This window comes from Ursus maritimus, unplaced genomic scaffold, assembly GCF_017311325.1.
Source record: "Ursus maritimus isolate PB19 unplaced genomic scaffold, ASM1731132v1 scaffold_12, whole genome shotgun sequence".
NCBI lineage: Eukaryota > Metazoa > Chordata > Mammalia > Carnivora > Ursidae > Ursus > Ursus maritimus.
This window is the reverse complement of record NW_024423564.1, coordinates 11,371,142-11,388,307: the sequence shown is the minus strand read 5'-3', so window position 1 is coordinate 11,388,307 and position 17,166 is coordinate 11,371,142. Positions and strand designations below refer to the sequence as shown.

General features: G+C 38.9%; 1 protein-coding gene across 1 annotated transcript in view; it reads left to right on the top strand.

The window, feature by feature from the left end:
- The window catches only part of CAPZA1 (capping actin protein of muscle Z-line subunit alpha 1), a 47,040-nt gene extending 32,235 nt beyond the window's left edge, over window positions 1–14,805 (top strand). The window contains exons 5-10 of the mRNA XM_008704079.2: window positions 386–592; window positions 3,592–3,671; window positions 4,260–4,338; window positions 10,194–10,265; window positions 12,818–12,880; window positions 13,269–14,805. Coding sequence (XP_008702301.1) covers window positions 386–592; window positions 3,592–3,671; window positions 4,260–4,338; window positions 10,194–10,265; window positions 12,818–12,880; window positions 13,269–13,409 — 642 coding nt within the window. The 3' untranslated portion in view covers window positions 13,410–14,805. The remainder of the gene's footprint in view (window positions 1–385; window positions 593–3,591; window positions 3,672–4,259; window positions 4,339–10,193; window positions 10,266–12,817; window positions 12,881–13,268) is intronic.
- Window positions 14,806–17,166: the final 2,361 nt, after the last annotated feature.

Below are 17,166 nucleotides of genomic sequence, written 5' to 3'. Positions count from 1 at the left end.
AGGCTCCACGCGGAGTCCGCTTGAGTTTCTCTCTCCCTCCCCCCACTCCAACCTCTCTCTCTTTCTTTCTCTTTCTCAAATAAATAAATCTTAGGGAAAAAAGAATAAAAATGTGACTTGAGGAGCACCTGGCTGGCTTAGTCAGTAGAGCATGCTATTCTTGGTCTTGGGGTCATGGGTACAAGCCCCACAGTGGGGGTAGAGTTTACTTAAAAAATTAAATTAAATTTAAAAAAAATATGTGACTTGATTGAAAAGTCAGTATAGAAGAGAAATCCAAGTATAAATGAAAAGTTAACTGGCCTCTTCAGAATTTTTATTTGCTTTGTAAAATTTGACAACTGTCTTTTTACAGTTACTCATATTTGTAATTATTCTTTGGAAGGTCTTAATTACAGAGCACGGTGACCTGGGTAATAGCAGATTTTTAGATCCAAGAAACAAAATTTCCTTTAAGTTTGATCACTTACGGAAAGAAGCGAGTGACCCCCAGCCAGAAGACGCAGATGGAGGTCTGAAGTCTTGGAGAGAATCCTGTGACAGTGTTTTAAGGGCCTATGTGAAAGATCATTATTCCAACGGCTTCTGTACTGTTAAGTATCTGCCTGCTTCATTATTAAAGAATGTTTTATTCCTTACATTTACCTTATCCTTTGGGGGCTTTGGCCAGCCAAACATCACTTCTTTCTTAGTTAGAGTCTCCTCTGTATTTTATTCCCTAACTCATTTTTGAAAGAGTTTGTATATATGGAAAATTCTTTTTAAAAATCCCAGTGCGTAAAAATTTTAAATTTCATTTTATCCTATTTCACCTTTCTCTTATTTGTTCATCAGAAATTGCCTTATACCCATCAAAAAAAGTTTTTAAACATCTTTATACATCGGGAAAAAGTAAATTAAGATTGTCAAGACAGCTGTTGCCACATTTATGACTTTTTGGTATAGGCATTTTTATAGAAAGCTACGTCTTACATAGTTTAGATACTTTCATTTGATTGTCTCAACTATTTGGACTATTTTTTTTAAATCTGGTAATTTGACTTTTTTTTAAACTACCTCTTGATGTTAAAAAAATGATAGATTTGACTCATCATTTTTCCTTTGTAAAATTACAGATATTAAGAAAAATGTCTATTAGAATATTTAAAGTATGTAATGATGATGGGTTAACTGGCAATAATACAATTTCGGTTAAGAGTCCTTACCTGAGGGGCGCCTGGGTGGCACAACGGTTAAGCGTCTGCCTTCGGCTCAGGGCGTGATCCCGGCGTTATGGGATCGAGCCCCACATCAGGCTCCTCTGCTATGAGCCTGCTTCTTCCTCTCCCACTCCCCCTGCTTGTGTTCCCTCTCTCGCTGGCTGTCTCTATCTCTGTCGAATAAATAAATAAAATCTTAAAAAAAAAAAAGTCCTTACATGAAGCCATACTAACTGGTTTGAATCTTTGTCTTGCCACTTAATTAGCAACGTGACCTTGGGCAAATGAGTTAACATCTCTGTGCCTTTTCACTCATAAAATGGAAATGATAGTTCTTACCTCATAGGATTGTGAGGATTGAGTGAGCTGATAACACATATAAAATGCTTGGAAAATGGCACAAAGAAAGCTTTGGCTAAATGTTAGATATTGTTACTATTACATGTTTTTTGTTTGTTTTTTATTTTTTAAATAATGGAGAAAACCCATTATGGTGGATAAGTACAGTTACATTTTGCAACCCAGGATTGCAAAGGAAGTCATGATACACTCTCTTCTAGAAATTGACTTTGCAATCCTAAATTTTCTACTTAACATTTGTTACCTATTTAAAATTTGGCCGTACTTTTCTTTGGAGAGTTTCTACACCAAGTAACCCTACTGTGTCCTTTTCTCAGCTTTTCTCACTTGTCTTAGCTAACAGATGAGCTACAAAAGCCATGGAATTATTCCGACAGTGTCTACTGTACCCAAGTGTTTTATATCCTCGGAGCTGTCCTGCTTAGTAATTATTAATGTCATCTCAGTGTTCCCTATGATATTTTCTATATAGCGTGTTCCAAACCATTCCCATTGTCCTTAGGCATCTGTTTGATCCCCCACATTTTAGTAAGACTGACATGAAATCTTTTTCTCTGCTTTCCACATTCAGCAATCTTCTCTCTTCCACTGTACTTAATCTTAGGAAGAAGGATCCTTCTTCTTGATTTTATATTAGCCTATCCCATAGCTTTCTCTTTACCTAGAAATATTTTTATTTCTCCTGCCCTTGAGGAGAACAAACTTTTCCTCAGTCATAATAATTTCTGTAAGTTACTTCTGTTTTTCTCTCTTGGCTCCTCCTTCCTCTCCTTCATTTCTTTCCTTATCTCTGTCTCTCTGCTACATAACCACACCTGGGAACATCTGCTCCTGCTAGTGCCACTTCTTCATTACCTATGTACTTCTTAACCCTGTGAATTCTGGCTTCAGTCATTATAGAAACTTCTCTCTGAGGTTATTGACGGTTCCTGAATTGCCTGACTCAGTATCCTTTTCTTTATCCTTGACTTCCATATGGTATTTCACACTGAGACCGACCAGCTACTTCCAGAAATTCTCTTTTGCTTAGACTGCTCTGCCAGCACCCTCTACTCATTCTAAGTCTGTCTCTACTTCTTTTCTTCTCCCTGCTTTTGTGAATGTTGGTATTCCCCATTGCTGTATTTCTCTCTCTTTAAAACTCAAGTTATTCAATATATGGAAAGTAAATGTGAAAACATTTTGTGGACTGTAAAGCACTATTTATTTTTTTGCTTTTCCTTTGTATTGCATTTCTGTTCACCTCTTCCACATTAAGGAACAGTTGGGGTTTCTAACTTTTAGCTGAATTTCCCAGTTTGCTACCATCTTTCTGGCCATCTCAGCATGCAAGTACTTTGGCTCTTTCCTCTTTTTTGCCCTTCACTTGCAGTATATTGCTAGACTCAGTTATGCTTCTGCGTCCAGGTACCGACTGATAACTACCCGGATTTATTGCCTAGATTAATGCTCTGGCCTCAAAACCACCTTCAGCTTTTCCTCCATTTTATCCTGTATACCAATATTAATTACTCTTCCAAAACAGTAGGTCTGGTTCTATTGTTTTGGTGTCTGTCCATTACCTGTAGAATAATGTCCAGATGTTTACCTTACACCTACAGCTACGGGACTTAAATCTACTATCCTGGATTATCACCAATAGTCCACCTCACACGCACTGTCTAACCTGAAAGAACTAATTGCCATTTAACTGAACAAGCCCCCAGTTTCCTGTCTGGACAGTTCACTCATCTTTCCTCTCAGTCTCTGCTTATGAGTATCTCACCTGTCTTGTAAGGCCAGCCTAACTGGCACCTCCCTTGTACCCCCAGGCAGGACTAGTATTTCCTTCTGTGTTCATTGTACCACGGTCTCTTGTGGAACTAAACATGTTCTGCTCTGTGTTGACATTCCATGAAGTCTTGTGAGTTGTAAGCTCATCCTGCCTGATTCTTTGTCTCCCCCAAGTATTTAGCATGCTGCCTTTGTACAGTATTTGTCACTTAGATTAATATGTTTTCAGAGTCTAACTTTTTTTTTTTTTTAACAATAGGTTTATGCTAAAACTATAGATGGGCAACAGACCATTATTGCATGTATTGAAAGCCACCAGTTTCAGCCTAAAAACTTCTGGTAAGAAAATAGATGTTCTCTTCTATTTGTTTCTAACTTATATTAGAAAGAAACCAAACCAGCAGTTGAAACTTGGTTTTTAGTCTGACTAGTTTGGGATACGTTATTGGACCGAGAGACTTCAGTTCCCCATCTGTAAAACGAGGGATTTAGATGTGAACATTTAGATTCCTTTCAATTCCAAGATTTTATAATCTGTCTTTTTAAAAAGTGCTCTTAATATCGAGTAAGAATAAGTAATTGATTATTAAAGTGCCTAGTTGAAAATCTGAGTTTTACTTGGGTTTGGTTAATAATACTTGAGTTAATTGCAAAACTCAGCAGCCCATCTGTGTGTGGAAGAGCCTCCTATGAACAGTATAGGCATGGTGTTCTATTCCAAGATTGAAAAATGAAAGTCAGAATAACTTAGAAAAGGCTTATGTTTAGGCACTTGGATACAGATTTATATTTGAGTAGACAGAGCCTTAGATATGTCAAACTGGAAATGACTTTTCCCCCCTCTTCCCCAAATTCTCTGCCTCAGTGGCAAATCACCTGTTTCTGGGGTTTTTTGCTAACTCTGCAGTCTTGTGTGTGTTTTAATAGGAATGGTCGTTGGAGGTCAGAGTGGAAGTTCACCATCACACCACCTACAGCACAGGTGGTTGGAGTACTTAAGATTCAGGTGAGACCCCACATGTTAATGAGCCATGTTAAAATGTCACACCTTGAAAACAAACATGGAAGTTGGTATTTGTTCTGGTATTTGAGGTAAGGAACAACTATATGTAGATAGATGCACAGGGAGATGGATGGTAGTAAATAGAAATAGGAGCGTCCTTTGTGGGGAAGTAGTTAAAAAGAGCTATTCTGGATTGATAAAGGATAGTCATGTGGTATGTGCTGCTTGCTTATTATTTTTCTCTTCCAAAGATAACCTAAGGTTTTTCCAGGAATTATCAAATAGCAGTTCTATTGGCACCTGGGTGGTTCAGTCAGTTAAGCGTCCAACTCCTGATCTCAGCTCAGGTCTTGATCTCAGGGTCCTGAGTTCAAGTTCTGTGCTGGGCTTCACACTGGGTGTGGTGCCTACTTAAAAAAATTTAATAATAATAATAATTTTTAAAAATAGCAGTTCTAGGGGCGCCTGGGTGGCTCAGTCGTTAAGTGTCTGCCTTCGGCTCAGGGCGTGATCCCGGGGTCCTGGGATCAAGCCCCGCATCAGGCTCCTCTGCTGGGAGCCTGCTTCTTCCTCTCCCACTCCCCCTGCCTGTGTTCCCTCTCTCGCTGGCTGTCTCTCTTTCGGTCAAATAAATAAATAAAATCTTTTAAAAAAAGAAAAAAAATAGCAGTTCTAAGAAGAAAACAATTATTAAGTGACTGAGTAGCAGCTGCTGTAACTTACTTAGGGTCTCTTATATATATTACCTCATTTAAGTGTATACAGAGACATAAAACTTAACTCTTAACTCTGAGCTCTGAAAAAAGCAACGTGAGTGGGATTGTTGTTTTGTTTTTACAGTAATAACAGAAGGTTTTAAAATCAAGTAAATAACACAGAGGAACTAGAGAGAATTGCCAAGTGTCATCATGTGTGGAATATAAGTAACCAAGCAGAGGAGATTTCTAATGCTTGTTTCAGAACAGATAGGCAGCTTGTTAATTCATTGGATGCCTACCTGGGTCTTCTGATATCCTAGCAGAGATCTGACTTTCAAATTAGGGTGATTTAATTCTAAAGCCCAGCTAACTCTCAGGTCAGATTAAAAGTTACTGATAACTGAGGGGCGCCTGGGTGGCTCAGTGGTTAAGCGTCTGCCTTCGGCTCAGGGCATGATCCCGGCATTATGGGATTGAGCCCTGTATCATGCTCCTCTGCTGGGAGCCTGCTTCTTCCTCTCCCACTCCCCCTGCTTGTGATCCCTCTCTCTCTGGCTGTCTCTCTGTCAAATAAATAAATAAAATCTTTAAAAAAAAAAAAAAAGTTACCGGTAACTGAGAAAATCAGTACCTAATCGTACCTCTATTGTATTGTGTTAAGTCTTTTTTTAAAATAACAATTAGCAAGAGTTGCCTTTTTAAATGGTATAATTTAATCAGAGCATATGTGGTAAATATCATCTGTACCACTCTTTTCAGGATAGCCCACTGCTACAAGTACCAGCAGCTTTCTTCCTGGGAACTTTTCCTAGTCACAGGAGCATGCCCCACTCAGATGAGGCAAGCTGGAAATGTTAAGTTCATGGCTCTGGAGCAGCCCGTAGTGCCATACAAGAGTTGGTAGATAAATAAATATGCCAGCTTCCTCACCCGTCAGGTGGGACCACTCTGAAGCTTGTTCTACTTAGTCTGGATTTCCAGAGTCCAGGGCCCATAGCTATAACCTGTTCATTAATGTACGTGTAATACTTCCTTCCCTTCTGTGTCTCAATACCTCAGTCCTTACTAGTCCTTCTTTAGATTACCTCCCAAATAAACTACTTCCTCTTAAATCTTTGTCTTGGGGTATGCTTCTAGGGGAGCCCAACCAAGACAACATATGTATTATTCTATTTCTGTTTAACGCATATATGAGTAGCCTAATGCTTTAGATCTCCTGTAACTATGACATTAACATTAACCTAGCAGCTTACTATAAATTTATGTGACTTAATTTTCTTATAGAAGGAAATAGTTGCTTGTGTTTCAGCTTTGTCAATGCAAACCTATAAATTAAGAGTACATATCATAAAGGGTGATAGTTTCTGATAAGACTTAAAACAGGGGCCAGTACCCAGACCTCATTTACACCATCTAACCAGATTGGCTGATCACACCTTGGGGAAAAGCTTGCTTGATACACATATCTTAAAAATCAGAGTGAGGGGGCGCCTGGGTAGCGCAGTCGTTAAGCGTCTGCCTTCGGCTCAGGGCGTGATCCCGGCGTTCCGGGATCGAGTCCCACATCGGGCTCCTCCGCTGGGAGCCTGCTTCTTCCTCTCCCACTCCCCTGCTGTGTTCCGTCTCTGGCTGGCTGTCTCTCTGTCACATAAATGAATAAAATCTTTAAAAAAAAAAATCAGAGTGAGAATTACTTGGAAAAGTCACTAAGATATTTAGCTCTTTGGTTATTCTATAGGCAAAAGGGTCATTCTGGGAAGTCAACAGTTTCTGAGGATTTATGTTGATGATAGTCATGTTGAAATTTTTATTAGCAGATGAGACCTAGAAAGGTTTTATTGCTTTTGGCAACCTTAAAGCTGGGGAGATCCTGGCCAAGGATCCCTTTGAGGATATCTGATGTCATTGTCCTCCCAACCTTTGGACTCCTCCCCCTAAGCACCTCAGTAAAATGGTTTGTTCCCTTCCCAGTCCAAAAAAAAAAAAGTTTTGTTTTACAACAGAGTTGGGGCACCTGGCTGGTTCTTGATCTCAGAATTTTAAGTTCAAGTACCATGCTGGATAAAGATTACTTAAAAATAAAGTCTTTAAAAAATTTTTTTAAATTAAAAAAAAAAAAACCCTCAGAGTTTAAGCTTAATTTATCATTGGTGTATTAGATAATGAAATCAATGTTTTTAGAATTTTCAGCCGGGTTTATAAACAGCAAGACTTAGTGACCTTATGCTATATTCCTATGCATGTCCTAGTTCTTAAGACACATGATAGAAGTTCAAACCAGTTGGACAGAAAAAGGTGTGCCCTGCATAATTCCTTCTTTCAGATGGGTTCTGAGACACCTGTCTCAAATATGTAAGTCTTCGTTTCTTCTCTGGACAGAGCTCCGTTTTTTTAAATATCCCTCATCCTATTTGTACTCACTCCTCTTTCTAGTGTTTTTTTCAGCCTCTGGACTTGGAGTTTCTTAGTTAAAAAATGATCAAACAAAACTAGTGTCAGGGTGTGACCCACCTGTATTTTGAACATCTTGTCCTTGTAATGTAGGCAGGCCAGATCTGAGGACCCAGGGGGGCCCCACAGAACCAGCCAGGAGGGTCCTTGGCTTTGCTTAGGATAGAAATGAAACTCAAGCCAGGAGGAAGTGAGAGCAGAGTTTATTGAATAGTGTAAGTGATAGAATATAGCAGATGGAGTGTTTGGGAGACTCAGAAAAGGAAGTGAGTCTCCCCATCACTTGGGGTTAGGGATTTATATTGGAAAGGGATCCAGGGTGCAGATCCTTCAGGAGTTCAGAGTAGGTTCCAATCAAAGGTGAGTGCCAGGTAAACAATAAGTGTATTCCATAAATCACCAAAGGTAGGGTATGTTAATGCCAGCGTCAACCAAGGTTTGTTCGAAGCTAACTTCCCAGAACATGATTGGGATCGGGTTCTTCTTAGATGTTATCAGGTGTTTGGGGGCCTGGGATGAAACTTAGAAAATGATTAACTTTCTTGTGTCCCCTTGGAATGGGAACATAGCTTCTTTGGTTTACTCAGATGCAAAGTATGAGAACATGAGTAAATAGGACTTAGCAGAGAAACAGCAGAAAATAGGGCCTTTCTAGAATGGAGTCCATTCAGCTTCCCCTATCTCACTTGTCTGTTGGAATTTTAACCTTTATATGTCATCATTACTTAGCCCAGTCTTTTTTGCCCAGATCTTTTCTGTTCTGATTCTCGCATATAAGTATTACAGGCATTTATCAACTCCCTGCTTTTCCAGTGTATTCTTAAATTGTCTTTTTTTCTTTAAACTCCTTTAGAAAGCCAAAAGATGAAATTTAAATGTTTGGCGAGGGTATTTGGAAAGTCTAGTTTTCTTGCCCATCTGGATAGAGCCAGCTGTTTTTGTCCCCTTAAACAAGGCTCTGTAGTAGATTCATATTGCCCAGGGAAGTCCTTTTGTTGCTAATAGGATTGTAGTTTCTGCCTAGATGAAGGCTTGGCTGTTTTAATCCCCTTCTTATGATATCTTAGAATAGTTAAGTCCCTAATGAGACACATTACTTCTACCTGGATCAGGGAATTTCTATTTTTTTGACAAAACTTAACAGTGGGAGGTGTTATGCATGTTGGATATGGTTTTAGTTCTGGAGTTTGACCTAATTCATGTTCTAGCTTCTCTAGCATCTGCCTTCGGCTCAAGTCATGATCCCATGATCCTGGGATCAAGCCTGGCAGCATCAGTCTCCTTGCTCAGTGAGGAGCCTGCTTCTCCCTTTCCCTATGCCTGCCACCCCCCCCCCACTTGTGCTGTCAAATAAATAAAACCTTGAAAAATAAGTAAATAGGAATAACAATGGTCCCTGTTTCAGAGTTTTGGTAAAGATTGAGTGAGATGATATAAGTGGTAACTAAAATGTTTTGCATAGTGTTAAACATATAGTAAGGATTCAAATAATAGCTGTGGTAGTGCAGGTATAGTTATTTTTTTCTGCTTTATCTCTACAAACATTCCTTTTTGTCTAAATGTGTCCTGGTAGCCTGGACTAGATGAAGGAAACAGGCAGTACCTAGACTACTATTCTAGCATTATGCCCCAGTTTCAGCTCCCTCCACTTGATTTTCTTCATAACACAAGTGTAATTTTTCTAAAACATTCCCCTTCCCTGAGTCCCATCACCTTTAATAGGATAAAGGCTGGATTCTTAACATGGTTTAATAAGGCAGTTTGCTTTTCACAGTCTGTCTCTAGCTTGCATCAGAGCACTCTCTCCTGCCACACTCCCCTCCACACATACTCATCTGTAGTGAGTTCTTTATTCTTCCCTAAACTAAACCATTCTCTTGTACTTTTTTTATCCCCTTGCTAGATGTCCTTCTCTACTTGTCCATTTAGGTGACAACTCCTATTTGCAAGACCCTGTTCAAATGCACATAACAAAAGGATACTCTCATCCTATTTTATATGACCAGTTTGTAGCCATGTTAAGGTGACTGAACCTATCTTGTAAGTTGCCAAAACTTCCTGATATGTTGTTGGTTAGTCTGTCTCTTGTGTATGCCTCCTTCTTGCTAATTGGGCTCATAATTGTAGCACCCCACTTTACCATACATCCTCAGAACTGCTTTTGTCTTGCTTTTTTGTAATCTAATTTACCAGTAGCATATTTGTTTTTTCAATTTGTCTTTAAATGTCAGCTAAGTTTTTCCTGCACTTGGTCAGATCTACTTACTGATATTGATGACTGTATATGTGGAGAGATTTGTAAGGGATTAGGATCCATTAAAATTCCTTGGATTTCACGGAGAAAAACTAATGTTAGATTTTAATTAATCCTTTAAGAGTGGAATCTTATTTAAGGTCTTTGTATTCACAATACTAGCACAGTGCCTGGAGTGCAATAAGCACATAATAAATATTTGTTGAACTTAATTAATATTCACTTTCCCCTGCTAAGAAAAGCAAGAATTCTTAAAAATTTAAAGTGTTCTGTGAATTTTAACCAACATTGTAAGTTAGAGTTGGTCATATTAGTATTTTGTTTTGAGTTGGTAAAGATTGGGGATGGCTTTAAAAAAAAAAAGATTGGGCATGGTTTAAGGCATGGATTTGTACCTTAGCAATGGGTTTCTATACGAACTACACATAAACTTGCTCAACCATTGTCTCACACAGGTTCACTATTATGAAGATGGCAATGTTCAGTTGGTTAGTCATAAAGATGTACAGGATTCAGTAACTGTTTCGGTGAGTGTGGAATGTTTAATATCTGTCTCACTTGTGCCTTATCTTTCTTTAAAAAATTGATTTTGATCCTGAGTACTGATTCTGCCACTAGAAATTCAGTTTGTTTTCAGTGCTTTGATTTTGGCAGCTTCTAAAAGTATGTGGTCAACCCTCTATATTAGTTCATAGTCTTTGACTAAATGTAATAAGTAATTATGTAATATAATGTAACATAACATGATATAATTTCAAATACTGGTAATGGCTTTAGAGAATCCAAACTTCTTTCTCTCTTTCTCAGTTGTGAGATTTTCGAGGCGCCTGGATGGCGGCTCAGGTCATCATCCCAGGGTCCTAGGATCGAGCCCTGCATTGGGCTCCCTGCTCAGCAGGAAGTTGCTTCTCCCTTTCCCTCTGCCCCTGCTTGCGTTCCCTCTCTCGCTGTCTCTCTCTCTCTCTCACTGTCAAATAAATAAAATCTCAATTGTGAGATTTTCTCAAGGACAGCAGTATCTTCAATCAATAAAAACCAGGAAGAAGGAAAGTTTGCCAACAAATCCTATAGGGCTATATTCATATCACTAGAGAAGCTGAACATTTTTAGGAATATTCAGTTAAAAAGTATTGTGTTCTATACCTGGAAAGAAGGGACATAAATTTTTTTGCATTCTCAGTACTTCTTTATATCCTAGAAGTTATTGAGCACCTTCAAATAGCTTTAGTTTGGGGAGCCTGGCTGGTTCGGTCAGTGAAGCATGTGACTGTTGATCTCAGGGTTGTGAGTTCGAGTGCCACATTGAGTGTAGAGCTTACATTAAAAAAAAAAATCTTAAAAAATGTTAGAGGCACCTGGGTGCCTCAGTCAGTTAAGTGTCTGACTTCAGCTCAGGTCATGATCCCAGGGTCCTGGGATCAAGCCCTGCATCGGGCTCCCTACCTACTCTGCGGGGAGCCTGCTTCTCCCTCTCCCTCTGGCTGCTCCTCCCCCTGCTTGTGCACTGTCTCTCTCTCTTGCCAAATAAATAAATAAAATCTTTAAATAAATAACTAAATAAATAAAAATTTAAAAAAGTAAAAGCAATACCTGGGTGGCTCAGTTGGTTAAGCATCCAACTTTTGATTTCAGCTCAGGTCGTGATCTCAGGGTTGTGGGATCAAGCCCCGCATTGGGCTCTCTGCTCAGTGGAGAGCTGCTTAAGATTCATTCCCTCTGCCCCTCTCCCCCTACCAGGCACTCTCTCGCTCTCTCTAAAATAAATCTTTAAAACATAAAAAATAATTCAGAAATTAAAAAGAAAAACAAACAAAACCAAATAGCTTTTGTTTATGTATATCTGAATATATACCTTATTAGAAATTAAAACAGAGAAATGTTAAATATTTATTAATTTAAAAATACAATAACAGGGACACCTGGGTGGCTCAGTTGGTTAAGCGTCTGCCTTCAGCTCAGGTCATGATCCCAAGGTCCTGGAATTGAGTCCCACATTGGGCTCCTTGCTCAGCGGGGAATCTGCTTCTCCCTCTGCCTGCCGCTACCCCTGCTTGTGCACGCAAGTGCGCTCTCTCTCTCTGACAAATAAATAAAATCTTTTTTAAAAATTACAGTAAGAAGCCCATTACTTGTTAACCTAAATTACATTTTCATGAAAAACAACTATATTTTCTAAATCCCCCCAAAAAAAATAGTGCAAAGAATGGCATTAATTTACATTTTTATGAATTGTATAGTGTCTGACTTAATAAGAGACAACTGGATTCTCATATGTGCCCACACATTCCATTAGCCATCAGAGTGATGAAGCCATCACACATCATGTAGCTTCTGGGACCTGCATTATGCATACTTGAGAAGGGGAGTGGAAAAGCAAATGACTTGTCTGAGTGTTGTTATGAAAACAAAAGATGGTTTTGACTATTTAAAAGAATCTGGGGACTGCTCCTCTAGGCAGAAAATCTTACCTTTTACCTTTAATTCTATTCTACTTAATGATGAAAGGAAGAGAGAGAATGAAAAATGAACCGAAGTGAAAAGAATACGTTAATATTGTACCTGAATCATGTAAAGCAAAATGTGGTTGGTTGGTTGGTTGGTTGGTTGGACATCATAAGTAGCAAACAGAGGAGTATATGAGTTTAACATATATGGCTGATACTGGTGAGGGCGTTGTCTGTATCATCTTAAACCAGAGATATTTTCAAGGGATAAAAATTTCAAGACATCGTGGTGATGTCATTTGGGCATACTGTGGTAGATTGGAAAGAGCATGGGGTCTTTTGGTGAAGAATTGGATTCAGACCCTGCCTTTATCTTTTAAAAGAGGTATAATTTTGGTCTAGGAACTTACAAGGATTCTGTTTTCTCATCTGCAAAATGGAGGTGATGCTAATAACAGATCTACTTCACAGGGTTGTTGTGAGAATCAAAGAAGGTAATGTGCATGGGAGCACTTGACAAACTATAAATTGTTCTACAAATCTTAAGATTTCTTTAAGATGGTCTTTTCAGTATCTTTTTATTGACTGCTTATAGTTTTAAAAAAAAATTCCTATTTCCCTTCTTTCTCCATTAGAATGAAGTCCAAACTGCCAAGGAGTTTATTAAAATCATAGAGCATGCAGAAAATGAATATCAGGTAAGAAGATTTGGAACTAATTTTTCTAGATCTTTAGTACCTTATTATTTTGCTGCTAACACATTTTGTTAGAATTCCCTTTGTCCCTTTAACATAAATTGTCGGTGTTGTTCAGTGTTAGTAAGTGTGGAGACTGCAGACCTTGCAACCTGGCATTGTGCTCACAGTCAAGGTTTCAACGTTGGAAGGGATTATAGCCCTAGTTTTAGAAATAATGTAAGTGGGCTTCTTAACTCACTTCAGAGATGGGAAAGGAGCTTACTAGGAATATTACATCCTGTCTGTCCTTATTAGAAGACTCAAGCATGTCCTTTGACTACAAAGTTACTTTCCTAATCACAACCATCCGTTTCTGTTCAAACAACTTATCTTCAATTATCTATTGCAGACAGCAATTAGTGAAAACTATCAAACAATGTCAGACACCACATTCAAGGCCTTGCGCCGGCAGCTTCCGGTTACCCGCACCAAAATCGACTGGAACAAGATACTCAGCTACAAGATTGGCAAAGAAATGCAGAATGCTTAAAGGCTGAGTGTAGGATTCTTCAGTACATGGAAAGAAAGGATTCAACATGCGGTCGTATGATAAATAAGTGATTTATAAACAAGAGTGATATTTTGCTAGGGCTTTCAGAGTTAGGTTTTCTAGCCTTATGGAATACTGTTGAACCTATAGCATCGTCCTGATTCTTTGTGTTCTCTGCCTTGTAATTTTCTGTTTTCACTATATCTACTTGTAAATTTTTTTTTTTTAATTCTGCCACATTTAATGATGGAGAGAAAGAGAAATCGATCCTGGAGTCATTTTACTGTTTAGAAAATTTTCCTCGCCATGAAGCCCTGTTACTGATAGAGACAGGTAATATGCTCAGTACTTTTCCACCCTGTCCTTCAAAGCACTTCTGGTACTTCAGTGGTTTTTACTGATCCACCAACAGCTAAAGAGGCTACGCTACAAACTAGCTGAATGGAAGACACATTCATCCTTCTCCCTCCGACTGCTTTGATCATTTATAGCATCTCATAACTGTAGTTTTCAAAAGTTTGGATTGGGCTTTTCAGGTCCTTTTGTGGGGGCAAAGGAAGTTTTCTGGAAATTCCATTATAGCCAGCTTCTCTGGGGAAGTTGTTTTTAAATCCAAAGACTTGAACCACATTCCCTGCACATGAACGTGTTTGCTTTTTTCTCTTCCCTCATTGTCTCCTTCCCATCTAGTACCATTGTAGTTACAGACATCTGCATTTTTAGCAGGGTTTTACCCATTTATTATTATTTTTTATAATTCAAGAACTGCTGACATACTAGGGATGTAGTAGAGTATAAAACTTGAAAAATGCAGATGTTGAAGGAATCATAGGTATCTTGTGCTTTAATACTTTGTGGCAGGATTGTACTATAAGCAGATGAATCAAACAACTATGTAAATCACAAAAACTAAAAATGAACCAAAGTGAAAAGGATACGTTCCAGGCAGTATCTTTCTATTGTAACCTGTTATTTAAGGGAATACTAGTGATTTGTTCTAAATAGGATGTAAAACTTGTTCCAAATTACTCTTCCTCAGTCCTGCCTGCCAAGAATTCAAATGTAACTGTGATACAGCAACCCTTCCCAGGTATATTGGCAGGTGTATGTGTGATCTCAGAATACACAGGTGACATAGATATGATATGACAGCTGGTAATGGTGGAGTCATTGACATTGTTTACACTTCTATGACCAGGCCTTAAGGGAAGGTCAGTTTTTAAAAAACCAAGTAGTGTCTTCCTACCTATCTCCAAATAAATGTCAAAAAAGAAGGGTGTTTGTGCTTCAGCTTCGTTTTTGCTCAGTAATACAGTCAGGCAAGTTTGTTTCCAAGTGACCTGTTGAGCTGTGTAAGCATTTTTGTTTATTTCAAATAAAATATATTTGTATTATGTGTCATTCATACTATCCATTCATATCACACTATCCTCTGTATCAGGTAGTCCAATAGAAATATACCTGTTTTGTTCTTAAATTGTCTGAGTCTCTCCTTTTCAATCCATCTCTTCAGTTTTTATTCTCAAGGTAAGATAGAACTGTGTTTGGTCTTATTTGAGGAGAATGTTCAGGGTTTTTGAAATTGGTTCCTACCTATTTCATATTCAGCGATTATCCAAAGACTTGGAAAGAACAGCTCTCTTTTTTCTTTTTTTTTTTTAAGTTTGAGCATTGTCTCTCTGGATAGTACTGCTCTTCGCCCAGAGGCTACAGATGGTTCACAGGTTTTGTTTTTGTTTTTTTTTTTAAGATATTATTTTTAAGTAATCTCTACCCGCAATATGGGCTCAAACTCACAACCCCGAGATCGAGTTGCATGCTCTACCTACTAAGCCAGCCAGGCACCCCAAAGTTTTTGTTTTCCATTTCTAGTTATCTCCTCTGTCATTGAGAAAGCAAGGCCCAACTATGCTTGTAATCACTAGGCATGAAGTAGAAATGAAAATCCCTGTACCTTGAACTTGGATATTTCACATTGACTTAACTCTAAATGCAGCTTTCCTTCCATGCAAATCTGACTTAGCTACAGGCATGAGAGAAGGGCTTTTATCCTGGTTCCTAAGAGAGAACCAGAGGAGTTGCAGTGATTCACATTCCATCTAAGGCCAGTTCAAATTCCCACCTTTTGGGGGAACTTTGTTGTACTACACTTTGTACTTGTAGTGCAAACAGATTCAAACGTTCTTGCCTTTAACTTATTAACTCCATCAGCTTGTCCCCAGCCTATCCCATCCATTTCCCTAGCCCATACAGACTTGTGTAAAAACTCTGAATCTCTTGGCCATCTGAAGCCCTTGGTTACTTGTATAATTGGGAGGAAGTCAGCCCTTCTTGCCAAGTCCTGCAGAGACCTGACTTCCTTAACCTCCTTCAGCAGAATATTTGCTTGAATTGTGTCCATTTTATCGTGCACTGCTGCAATCAGCCTGTGGGATCCTAGGGCAAAGGTTTCTCAGCCAGATGGAAAGCAGTTTTCTGTGAGGCTTCACTCCTATATTTGGATTTGAAATTAACACTGCTGAAAACTATTTGTTTCATTTGAGCCTGGGTAGTTGTGCTGCTGTTAGTTGCCTAGTTAGTTCCTAGTTCTTCTCTTTTGTAATCTAGAACTTTGATGCTGGATTCATCTGGGTTCACAAGATGCTTGGCAAACCTTGGCACGTTTTCTCCAAACTCACAAAAGAGTGTGATACATATCTGAATGTCAGTTCATAGAACTACTAAGCTGCCTACTGCTTGGGAAATCGAAGGAAAGGAGGATTGGTAAAAATAGAACAAAACTGGATGGTCCCATAAGATAATGTTGAGCTAGCTAAAATTCTCCCTTGAACAGAGTACGTATAAAAAGATAGTAGATCTTAGCTCTCTGAGGGCAGAAACCAATCTCACACCTCCTCAAATCCAATGTATCAAAGAGCACTATTACACATAAGAATATACTGTTGATTCTCCTTATTCACAGTAAGTGTAAGGTTGTCAGCAAACATGAGTTGGCAAATACTAAACACTGCTACTAGGGGAATGCAGGGTTAGGTTCCTGGGAACTTGTGGCCACGACATTTTTGTCAACAGATCAATACATCATCTTGTTTTATATGTGTTTCTATTTAAATCACCTAATTTAACATACACTGTTTATTCGTTAACATTGAACTCCTAGTCAACAGCACTAAAACGCGCGCCTGAACGAAGCTTCTCTAAAGGGAATTTTCTCTGTAAGGCCTCTCACAGCTTTGTGCTTAGGAACACCTGACAGCACGGCAGCACTACACAGGGTGGGGGCCATTTTAAGCAGGGAAATCACCAACAAAAAGGACAAAAATGCGAAAAATGTGACCACGAAATAGACCACGAAAAGGACGTTTGTTTATAAAAGGAGCTGAACCGACAGCAGAGCATTACCTTGCTCCATTTCAGCTAAAACAGGTACACTGGGCAACTCGAATTTGTTTTCCTGCTCTACACGTGTCCACAAATGACTACAAAGGTACCCCAAGTACTGATCTGGGAGTGACGAGTAAATTTCAGGGAGTAGGTGAACTTGCAAAGACACAAGCTGCAAATAATGAGGCTCAGCTGTACCTGCCACAGCCTCTCACCAATGTCAGCATTCAGTTGAAGGGCAACTTGTAGTTGCCTTAAGGACTACAGTCTAGTTGGAATACCCGAGCTGAGAGAACATTCAAACGCTGGATTGTAGAACCCAAGTAACTATGAAGTAATGAGAAGTTAACAAAGAAATTACTGAGTTTTTAAT